The sequence below is a fragment of the Penaeus monodon genome, chromosome 10 (genome assembly GCF_015228065.2).
Source record: "Penaeus monodon isolate SGIC_2016 chromosome 10, NSTDA_Pmon_1, whole genome shotgun sequence".
Classification (NCBI taxonomy): Eukaryota; Metazoa; Arthropoda; class Malacostraca; order Decapoda; family Penaeidae; genus Penaeus; species Penaeus monodon.
Genome location: NC_051395.1, coordinates 49,570,483 through 49,582,082, shown reverse-complemented (window position 1 = coordinate 49,582,082; position 11,600 = coordinate 49,570,483). Strand labels below are relative to the sequence as shown.

General features: G+C 49.2%; 1 protein-coding gene across 1 annotated transcript in view; it reads left to right on the top strand.

Moving 5' to 3' along the window:
* Window positions 1-766: 766 nt before the first annotated feature.
* Window positions 767-11,600, top strand: part of LOC119578131 (ubiquitin-conjugating enzyme E2 W-like) — a 28,191-nt gene continuing 17,357 nt past the window's right edge. Inside the window, exon 1 of the mRNA XM_037925866.1 lies at window positions 767-1,053. Coding sequence (XP_037781794.1) covers window positions 910-1,053 — 144 coding nt within the window. The 5' untranslated portion in view covers window positions 767-909. The remainder of the gene's footprint in view (window positions 1,054-11,600) is intronic.

Genomic DNA, 11,600 nt, shown 5'->3' with positions numbered 1-11,600 from the left:
ATTTCCGGGCGCATTCGGCTGAGAGGATCGGATCCCGGCGCATACATAATCGAGCTGAGCCACGTGGTCAGTGGGAATCAGTGCCGGCTATTGAAATGGCAACGATGATTGCAACAATGACTCTTTATCCCTGCGGTGCCCGCGGCTTGCAAGGAGAAGCATCTGCCGCGGACGATCGGCCCCTCGAGGCATGTTGGGCGTCCCGTGGGTCTCTGACGGTCCCCGCACGTATCGTTAGTTCGTTAACGTTGCTTACGAGAGCGAGGAGAGGCGATGCCGGTTCGTATTTTCCCCGGAGCATCCCGTTCCCGAACCCGGAAGACGAGCGGGTGCGGGCGGGCGGGTGCGCGGGCGGGCGGGTGACGCGGCAGGCAGGTGGTGATGGCCGGCGCCCCGAAGAAGCCTCTCACGAGCGCTTAACTCGCAGCTTTTGGTCATTCGTCTCCCTCTGGAGGCCCTTAATGCTCTAAACCTGAGCCGACAACTCCGCGAGTGTCGTGTGTTGTGCGTGTGTGATCAATAAACAAAGCGAGCGGTGGGCGGAGTTAGCGCAGTCCCACGTTCTTGGGGCTCGTGACGTCGCGCGCGCTGGCCAATCAGCGCCGCTTCCTAGCATTCCCTGGAATCGATAGTGGGTGCCGATTGGCGGAGAGCGAGGGTTGCGAGTCCATGTTGATGTTGGGGAGGGGGCGGGCGGGGGGGCGAGATGCTGCCTCGGGTGTCGTCCATGCGGGCGGCCGTGTGGGTTCAGTATCCCATGCGAGACTGTGGGTGCGGGGTGGTGCTGTGGTGGGTGGGTGTGCTCCTCGGGAATACTTCTTGCCCGCTCGCGCCTTCGACCTGTTCCAGCCGTGCGTGACCCGGGCTGACCTCACTCTGTCCAGCGGTGCCGTCCCCCAAGGCCGCAAGATGCCTATGTTCACAAAGTTGGGCCACAAGACGTCCACGGCGGCCAAGTCCAGCGGCCAGAGCGCTGCCAAGGCCACAGCCGCCACCGCCAAGACGTCCACAAGCAGTGCCGGAAAACACGTGCTCGACAACACCCGATGGCAGGTAATGTCCCCGCGTCTGCATAGCTGTCTGTGGCTGGCAGTCTGTCTGTCGGGCCGAGACGCGGCTGCCCTTGGAGCCGGCGGGGGGCTGACTGCCCGCCGCGGATGCTCCCTTATCTCGCGTGCATCGCCGCCCTTCGTGAGCCAGCAGCCCATGTGGCTCTGTCGGCAACCAAAGCATCTGGCGCTCGAAGCCGTTCCGCACGCACCAGGGTGGCCCTTAAACGTTTTTTAGGAAGTAGAAACGTTGCGATTGTGAGCGTAAGGCCTCGAGTGATTAAGCGACGCGTCGTGTCACGGCATGGAACGGTGTTGTTGACAGCCTCGTCACGGGAATACTGTCACAAATGCGGAGGAGATGCGTCTTGCCTTTTCCTCGATCTCCCTCCTTCTTTTCCCTGGGTCGTTTGTATTGTCCTGGATTTGGAATTGTCTATTTCCTTTCCCCTTAGCTTCCGCTGCCTTTGTTTTTGCATCTACTCTTTCTAAGATCTTTACTTCTCCTGTTATTTATTATTATTTTTTCTATTTCCCTTCATTCAGTTTATTCATCTAATCTTTATCCGTAATCTGATACGTATTTCCCAATCATTATTTTTCTTTCTCAGTGTCGCTTGCTTTCTTGTTGTGTTTACCATGCATTACTTAAATATTATTCTGTCTTTGATGAAGTACCATACGTTTGTATATTTTTTTTGGTCTTGATGCTGCCGTAGAATATTGTGTTAAACCATGTACTAAGCTCACCGCGTAGGCGGTTCATGTTTTAGTACAAAAATGTCTGTAAGGGCAGTGTTACGTATACTCTGCTGCGGAAGTACTTCGTTATTGTTGTAAACCAAATCCCTTAGATGTTGCATATATCATAACCCAACTCCGCCACAACGCAGTACCTGTAAACATTATGCATCCCTTAGATGTTGTATATGCCATGCCCACACAACACCATATCTGTAAACATTATGCTTCTTAGATGTTTTATATATTATGCCCACAACTTTATTACAACACAGTACTTGTAAGCATTATGCATCCCTAAGATGTGTTATATACCATGCCCACAACTCTATCACAACACCATATCTGTAAACATATGCATTCCTTAGATATTGCATATACCATACCCATACCTCTATCACAACACACTACCTGCAAAACGTCATGCGAATTCCTTTTGTCTTGCACCATGCCACAATGCATTGCACAATAACCCCAACATCTGATTTAGTTCGGACTGTGACAGTATCGCCAATTCAGCGTCACATGATTCCGTCCTGAAATGAAATACGGCGATGGCGGCACTTAGATTCAGTGTTACCACATCCTGGGTGCGCCCCTGAATTTCATCGGTGAAGAGTCAAAGTGTATTATTGTTGTTGCTTTCGTTATTATTATTGTTATCTTTGTTATCATTATTATTATCAATGTTATTATCTGTATCTTTATTATCATTGATATTAGTATTAATGCTATTATTTTCATCATTGTTATCATTATTATTATCATTATTATTGTTATCATTATTGCGATATTTCATGTTATTTTTTCTTGTCATCATCAACACCATTATTGTTATTATTATTATTGTTATGATCATTATTATTTAAATTATTATCTTTTATTATCATCATTATCATTATCTTCATTGTTATCATTATTGTCTTTATCTATATTATCATTATTGATAATCCTGCCATTATAATTTTGCCCTATTATACTACATAAAAGTTTCCTAGCAAATCCGCCAATGGAAGAGCATAATTCATGAATGGATTTCTCTCTCTCTCTCTCTCTCTCTCTCTCTCTCTCTCTCTCTCTCTCTCTCTCTCTCTCTCTCTCTCTCTCTCTCTCTCTCTCTCTCTCTCTTCTTCTTTCTTCTCCTCTGTTCTCTTCGCTCTATCTCCCTCTCTCTCTCTCTCTCTTCCTTCTCTCTCTCTCTCTCTCTCTCCTCTCTCTCTCTCTCTCTCTCTCTCTCTCTCTCTCTCGCGCGCGCGCGCGCGCGCGTGTGTGTGTGTGTGTGTGCGCATGTGTGTGTGTTTGTCTTGCTCTCGCTCTCTTTGTGTCTCTCATTTTTCTTTAGCTGTCTTTCTGCGTTTCTCTTTCTCTTTTTTTCACTATCTCGTTTTTTTTCCCTTCTTACATTTCCATTTCTCCCTCCTCCTCTTTTATTTCAGCTTTCTCTTTCTCTCGTTCTCTCCCGCCCTCCCTCGATTTCTCTCTCTCCATCCCTCGCCCTTCCCTCCCTCCCCTCCCTGACGAAGGAGAGAAATAGATATTACAACCGCAAAGTAAACGATTCTATCATCTGGGGATTTAACGCATCAGCCTACCTTTTCATCCCATTTGTCCGCAGTACTAACGAGCGAGCCCCGGCGTCCCACAGAGAGCGCAAGCCAAGGCAAGCCGCTCGAGTGACTCTAACGAGTCACCGCTTGCCCACCGAGGCGCAAGAATAGCTAATCAGGCACACGGTCACTCGGCTAATTCGGGAAGGAGAGTTGCAATGTCGCGGATCCTGGGCCTTCACGCCGTCTGGGGGCCGAGGAATCGATACGGAGGCGCTTTCTGCACTGGGTCTCCGTTTATTTCGAGTTTCTTTCCTCTTTTTTTCTCTCTCTTTTCTCCTTTCTTTCGTGGTCACGGTTGTCCTTGTGTGTGCGTGGTGTGTGTGTGTGTGTGTGTCTTCTTTTTTGAGGGGGGGAAAGGGGGTAGTTTTTTTCGTATTTGCTCTGATTTCTGTCTATCTGCAATCTATCTCGTTTTAATATCATCGACACAGTGTTGTGGGAGGTAGTGAGATTGTCACGTGACTCGGAAAAAAGGGAAGTTTTCACACGGCCAAAAGCAGTGAAAATCTACACGCGGTCCGAATAAGCAAAATTTGCACACGGGCCGAAACTATGAAATTTGCACACAGCTAGGAATACATCCGCCAGCAGTATGCCGTGGAGTGACAGGATTGCATATTGCTTCTTGGTGCTTGATTTTCCTTGCAAAGAGAGAATAATTCACTTGCAGTTGCAAGAAGTTGTGTTTCGTGTATATCATTCGCGTGCGTGTGTTTAGATGCACCGTACGTCAAAATGTTTATTTTCTTACGGTTAACAGGAAGATATAAACTTGGAAAGGTTATTTTATATCAGGAGTATAAAAGCTTTATCAAATTTTAGGAAACATTTAAATTGACTGTGTAGACATTAGCTTAGCTGCTAGGTTATATGTATTGTTTTGACTTTAGACTATAAGAGTATAAACTGAATGGTGTACAATATTGAACCCTGCAAAGCCAACAGGATACAAAAGTAAGACCAATATATCCGTTAAATTAATATAAATTAAAGGTTCCGTATCCCCTGAAAACCCCCTTCGCGTATCCCATTTGGGGAAACACCGTTAGACTGGCGTGAAGGCGCATAATTAACAGTGTAATACATCTCATTTAGATCTTGCATATTCATTAGCATGCACTTCAGAGCGTGTATCATCAATACCCCGATGTTATTAGAGCTTTGTAACATATTCTACAACCGATTCAGATACGATAGCGGAATCAGAAGCGAGGTCGATGTGAACGATGTGGATGTAAACAAAATTAAAAGCGATGTGGATGTGAACGAAGCGGAACCCCATCGCACATCGGGGAACCATCCCGGGCGGCTACACAATGAACGGAAATTACACATCACAGCTTTTTTGACAATGATATAGATAAAGTAGAGTGAATCTGGAAACGCACGAGGCTGGAATTAGTGAGCAGGTGTGAAGAGGGAATGCGAATGTTGGTAAGAGTCGAGATAAAGAGATAAGAGACAGATAGCGTGTTTGTATGGATATAGGTAACTAGACATATACATTATTTGTCCGACCTTGGCAGTGTGTGCGTGTTTGGGTGAGGGGAAGGGGAGGCAGGTAGGGATAGGGGAAAGGGAGAGAGGAAGGAAGTACCTAGTGAGAGAGAAAGAGAAAACAAAACAGAGATACAACAGAGAAAAGCAAGGACAGAAGAGAGAGAGAGAGGCGGCGAGGAGGAGAGAAAGAGAGAGAGACAGGCAGAAGCATAGAGAAAGAAAGAAAATAAAAATTAACGAACAGTATAGAAGGAGCAATAAAGAAACAGGTAAAAAAAGCAAAGTGGCCGTTACGTCCACACGTGCCGGCTGGGGCTAATTAATGTTAAGAAGACAGGCCCGCGGGGGAGATGCCCACCTGTCTTCCCCCCCCCCATTCCCCGCCTTTCCCCTCCCTCCTCATAGCCCCCCTTCCGCCTCCAGCTTTCTCCCTCTTTTTCATTCCCTCTCCCCGTCCCTACCCTACCAATTCTCCCCTTCCCCTTCCCCTTCCCTTCCCCTCTTCCTCTCCCTTCCTCTTCCTCTACCCCACTTCCTCTCCCTCCCCGTCCCCTTTCTCTTCCTCTCTTCCTCCCCCTCCCCACGTCTCCTCCCCCTTCCCCAGAGCCAGGGGGCGACCGCCAGGTGCGAGCAATCCCCCCGGAGTGCTAGATACACGCAACTTGATTAAGTCATTGCCCCGTCCCCATCTGCATGGGCGCTAAGCGTGTTAAAGCCGGCTTCTCACGCCCCCTCCCCACGCCCCCTCCCCACGCCCCCTCCCCACGCCCCCTCTCCACGCCCCCTCTCCACGCCCCCTCCCATCGCCCGCCCTCCTTCACATCTCGACAGGAAGCTAAGAATAGGAAAGGGGATAAGAAAGAGGAGAGATTAAGAAAAGAACGCGACAGGAAACTGAGAAAGGGAAAAGAGATGAAAAGAAAAATAAGAAAAGAAACAAAACAGGTATTTAAGAAAAGGAAATAAGGTCAAAAAGGAAAAAAAAAAAAGATATAAAACATGCATTTAAGAAAATGAAATAAGATGAAAAATAAATAAATAAGAAAAGAGACAAGACGGGAAACTGAGAAAAGGAAAAGAGATAAGACAAGAAAATAAGAAAAGAAACAAGACAGGAAACGAAGAAAAGGATAAGAGAAAATAAGAAAGAAAGAGACCACCAAGGAAATGTGTGAAGATGAGAAGTAACGAGAATTGATAAACGTGGGAAGGCAAGGTGTCCGATTAACGTAATGTCGAGGGTCGGGAGAGAGTCGAGAGAGAAAGAGAAAAGAGAGTGAGATGGAGGAGGAGGGAGAAAGAGAGAGAGAGAGAGATGGAGAGGGAGGAAGAGAGAGAGAGAGATGGAGAGGGAGAGACAGAGAGAGGGAGAGGGAGACTGAGAGAGAGGGAGACTGAGGGAGAGAAAGAGAGAGACATCAGAGAAGAGCAAGAGAGACATAGAGAGTGAAAAGAAGAAAGGAGAGAGAGAGAGAGAGAGACGGATAGCAAGGAACGAAGAAAGACAGAGAGAAAGAGAACCAGAGAAGGGAGGGGAGGAGGAGGCGACGCGGTGCGAGCGAGGGGCGCTGATCAAGCAGGCAACGGGAGAGAGAGAGCGAGATGCAGCCGGGGCTTTGAAGATAGATGCGAAAATAATATGATAGAGTGTATTCTTCATCTCTCTGCCCTTTCGCTCTCGCTCTCGCTCGCCGTTATTCTGCGTAAAGGGAAGAAAAAAAAAGACTTTCAAGTTGAGAAGAGTTTGTGTGTATATATATATATTTTTTTTTATAATGTTCTTCGTAGTAGAGTATGACGTGTGTAGGTGTAGAGTGGGCAGACTGACGGAGGAAGAAAAAATAAAGAGAAAACGATATATGTAGGTTTTTCTTTGTTACACACGTATGCGTAGACCCACAAACGCACACAAGCAAAGAGGTCGTAGCGAGAACGCGGGACTTGCGGTCAAACAAAAAGGGAAAAGTAGATCAATAATATCGACCAAGTGTACTCTATCTCTTCCCCCCCCCCCACACCGCCTCCCTCTCCTCACCCCACGCGCCTCCCTCCCCCCACCCACCGCCCCAACCTGCCTCAACCACGGCAGTTGTGCCATTCCCAGCCTCACAACCGCCCCCTCCCCCTCCCCAGCTACCCCCTCTTTACCCCGTCACCCCTGAATCTGCCCACCACCCCCCACTACCCCCTCCCCCTCCCCCTTGACAGCTGCACTTCCAGGCTGGGCCGCCCGTCGCCCGCACGCCACTCTCCCTCGAAGGGTGCGTGTGTCATATACTATATATTTTTATAATTTCCTCTCCTTACTAGACGTATACTTGGGGGCGACTCTCCGTTGAGACGTCTGCCTCTCCCTCTCGTGCTGCCGCTTTCGTCACTACCAATACTCTCAAGTTTACTCTCTTCTTCCTCTCTCCCCTCCCCCTCTCCCTCTCTCTCCTCTCTCTCTCCCCTTACTCCCTCCTCTCTCTCCCTCCCTCTCTCCCTCCTCTCCCTCCCTCCCCCTCCCTCCCTCCCTACCCCCCTCCCTCCCTCCCTCCCCCCCCCCCCCTCCTCTCTCCTCCCTCTCTCCTCTCTCACTCCCCTCTCTCCCCCTCCCTCCTCCCTCCTCCCTCCTCTCCTCTCTCTCTCTCTCCTCTTCTCTCTCTCTCTCTCCTTCTCTCTCTCTCTCCTCCCTCTCTCTCTCTCTCCTCCCTCTCTCTCTCTCTCCTCTCTCTCTCTCTCTCTCTCTCTTTCTCTCTTTCTCTCTTTCTCTCTCTTTTTTGCTCTCACTCTCACTTTCTCTCTCTAGTTATATCTCTCGTTATCTATCTGCCTCCAGCATTCGTAATGTGTGTCTGCTTTTTGCTTTCTAATTTTTGTTTCCACTTTGCTGAAGTTTCCTTCCCTTATCTATGTTTCCACGATTCCATTTTTTATCGTTCCTTCGTCACCTTTCCATTCCATTTATTTCCCTCCCCTTTTGCGACATTCAGCCTGTTTCTCTCTCTCGTTCCCCGCACCTTTTCCTCCCTCCTGGTTCGCCCTTCCACGCATCCCTTCCTCCCGTGGCCGGGTCTCCGCTGCTTCCCTTCGACCCCGCGCGCCCCGTTCCTGATGCTGTTATCCGCTCTTTGTTATAGACACGCACCTCCGAGGTACAGGAGAGTGTCACTCATACAGACACACACGGACGAGGCGCACGCACGCTTATACACATACACACACACGTACTCTCTCACGCACTCACTCACTCACGCACTCACTCACTCACTCACTCACTCACTCACTCACTCACTCACTCACTCACACAGTCACACTCTCTCTCACACACACACACACACACACACACACACACACACACACACACACACACACACACACACACACACACACACACACACAGGTTCCTCACCGCGCCCTCCCCTGCGCAGGGTGCTGCCACAGCCTTCCGCAGAGGCCAGCCTCTCGAACTCGGGAGGAAGTGTCGGCGGCGGCGTAACTTGCCAATTTCGCGGATGCTCCTGGGAAATCTGGCCGGCCCTGTCGCCATCTGCGGCCGGGCCGGGCTCTGACACCGATGCTCTATCTCCGAGACTCTATTTCCGAGGCTCTATCGCCGAGGCTCTCCGTCGATGCCCCTCCCTCCTGGCTCTGCTATTTTTCCTGCGCCCCCTTTCCGAAGGCCCTCTCGGCTCTGTTTTCCCCTCCGTGCCTCTCCCTCCGTGCCTCTCTCTTCCCTCCGAGGCTCTCGCTTCCTGGCTCTGTATTCCTCCCCCTCTCCTACGTAGCGTCCTCCTTCCTTTGTCACTGCATTTCCTTCTCCTTTCTCTCTCTCTCTTCCCCTTCTCTCCCTGGACTTCTGTCCCTCCTTTTCCTTTCTCATCTCCCCCTACCATCCCTCCTTCCTTCCTTCCTCCCTCCCTCCCTTCCCTATTCTTTTCATTGTTCCTCCTCCTCGACCTCTCTCTATTTTTCACTCTCTCCTCTCGCTGTTTCCCCTCTTGCCTCTCTCTCCTCCTTTTTTCCCCCTCCACTCAACCCGCCCGCCCCCCTTTCCCACTTCTGCCTCTCGGCCTGAATGCCTCTTCGCTTTTTCTCTCTCTTTCTCTCCTTCTTCGCTTTTATTCTCTCTTTCTCTCCCTCTTCGCTTTTTCTCTCTCTTTCTCTCCCTCTTCGCTTTCACTCTCTCTCCCTCTCTTTCTCTCCCTCTCTTTCTCTCCCTCTCTCTCCCTCCCTCCCCTCTCCTCCCTCTCCTCTCTCTCTCTCTCTCTCTGTCTCTCTCTCTCTCTGTCTCTCTCTCTCCTCTCTCTTCTTTCTTCTCTTCTCTCTCTCTCTCCTCTCTCTCTCTCTCTCTCTCTCTCTCTCTCTCTCATTCTCTCTCCTCCTCTCTCTCTCTCGCTCTCGCTCTCTTCTCTCTCTCGAATAGGGTTTTGGGTGTGTGGTGTGTGTGTGGGTGTGGGTGTGGGGTTGGGGTGGGGTTTTGTGGGGCGCGCGCGATGGTGTTTGCGTGTGCGTGTGTTTGCGTGTATGTGTGCGTGCATTTAGATCTCTCTCACTCCCCTCATCTCTCACTCTTTTCTCCTCTCCACTCCCTCTCTCCTCTTCTCTTCTCCTTTCTCTCCTCCCCTTCTCTCTCGTCTTCCCCTCCCTCTCTCTCCCTCTCTTCCTCTCTTTTTCTCTCTCTCTGCCCTCCTCGTCTCTCTCTCTCTCTCTTCTCTGCTCTCGCTCTCATTCTCTCTCTTGAATATGTGTGTGTGTGTGTGTGTGTGTGTGTGTGTGTGTGTGGGATGGTGTTTATGTGTGCGTGTGTTTGCGTGTATGTGTGCGTGCATTTAGATTATCGAAAAAACGCTCACAGGGGCAGTCCCGTTAAGCCCTCCCCTCCCCTCCCCCCCCCCCTCAGGGGCCCCCCCCCCGTCTTTTTCCGGGCCAAGGCCGAGCGTTGCGTGACCCGCAGCGATTACGTCATACGGAACAGGTCAAGAGGTAATTCTAGATGGTCGCCGTTGATTGTGACGTCATAACAAATCAATTGATGTTGCTCCGGCGTCAAGATTAGCGAAAGCAAATCATGGCAATGGGCTCCCTGGTTTAACCTTGACGGGAATTCGTGTTGGATGCGTGTTGGTGTGTAAACAAGAGATTTAAGAGTCTGCTTATATGTGTTGAATTTGTGTATACTTCTCGGTCCTTGTATGTGAACCTTGGATAGTTTCGTAATAAGCCGCCGATTATGTATTTATCTCAAAGTGCGTTCGAGTTTCTTCTTCTTTTTCTTCTTCTTCTTCTTCTTCTTCTTCTTCTTCTTCTTCTTCTTTCCATCCACACGGGCCCAATTTTAGCATCATCTCCCAACGAGCGCGCAGGAGACCAGGCTTGAAAACGTGCCATTTTCATTCTTAGCACTGTTCCCCCCTCCCCTTCCCTCCTCCATCAGCACCTACGTCAGGGTGAAGCCTCTCGTTGACGTCATTCGCTCAGCCGTCGGGGAGGGATTGGTCCGTATCCCTGCGAGGAAGCACTCTGGCCTTTACGTGTGTTTAATTAAAGGTCTGTTTCCGACGGAAGGGAAATGCTGTTGGCTTCTGGGGTCCCATGCCGATAAGCAGCTGGATTTGGAGAGAGAGAGAGAGGTGTGTGTGTGTGTGTGTGTGTGTGTGTGTGTGTGTGTGTTTGTGTGTGTGTGTTGTTTGGTGTGTGTGTGTTTGTGTGTGTGTTTTTTGATGTTTTGTGTGGTGTGGTGTGTGTGTTGTGTTATTGTGGGGGTTTTGTTGGTGTGTGTGTTGTGTGTGTGGGTGTGTGTGTGGTGTGTGTGGGGGTGTTGGTGTGTGTTTGTGGTGTTTGGAGGGAAAAAAGGGGAAAAAAAATTTTAAAATATTTTATATTATTATATAATATCATAATTTAAATATCTGTGTGTGTGGTGTGTGTGTGTGTGTGTGTGTGTGTGTGGGTGTTGTTGTGTGTGTGCTTTTGGGGGCCGAGGAAAAGGTGAATTGTTTTTTCTTGCGTGCGTGCGTGGGAAAGACAGCTACCACGTGGCCGCATGACCTTTCTTGTTCTTTTTTTCTATACAACTTTTTTTTCCCATGTTACGCCTGTTTCGTTAAGTGTTGATTTAGCTTTTGTTATTACTATTTTTTAACTGCTGTTATTGGATCTGGTCTCGGTACTTACTGAGTTGGGGAGAGAGAGAGAGAATGAGAGAGAGAGAGAGAGAGAGAGAGAGAGAGAGAGAGAGAGAGAGAAGGGGAGAGAGAGAGAGAATGAGAGAGAGAGAGAGAATGACAGAGAGAGAGAATGAGAGAGAGAGAGGAGAATGAGAGAGAGAGAGAGAATGAGAGAGAGAGAGAGAGAGAGAGGGAGAGAGAGAGACTCGTGAACGTTTCTGACCCAGTCCGCTGACAGAGAGAGAGAGCGGAAAATCGAAAACGTTTATCAAAATCGACCAAGATCTGGGACAGGTCGACTTTAGGCATCGCGTTAGATCTCTCACACACACTCGCGCGCGCGCGCGCGCACATACACACACACACACACACACACACACACACACACAACACAACACACATATACACATACACATACAAATACACATACAAATACACATACATACTCACACACACGCACACACACACGCACACACAAGTACGCACGCAAATACACACGTCATCGAAAAAAACACCTCTTTGATATTAAAAAAGGGATGCAGTTTTTC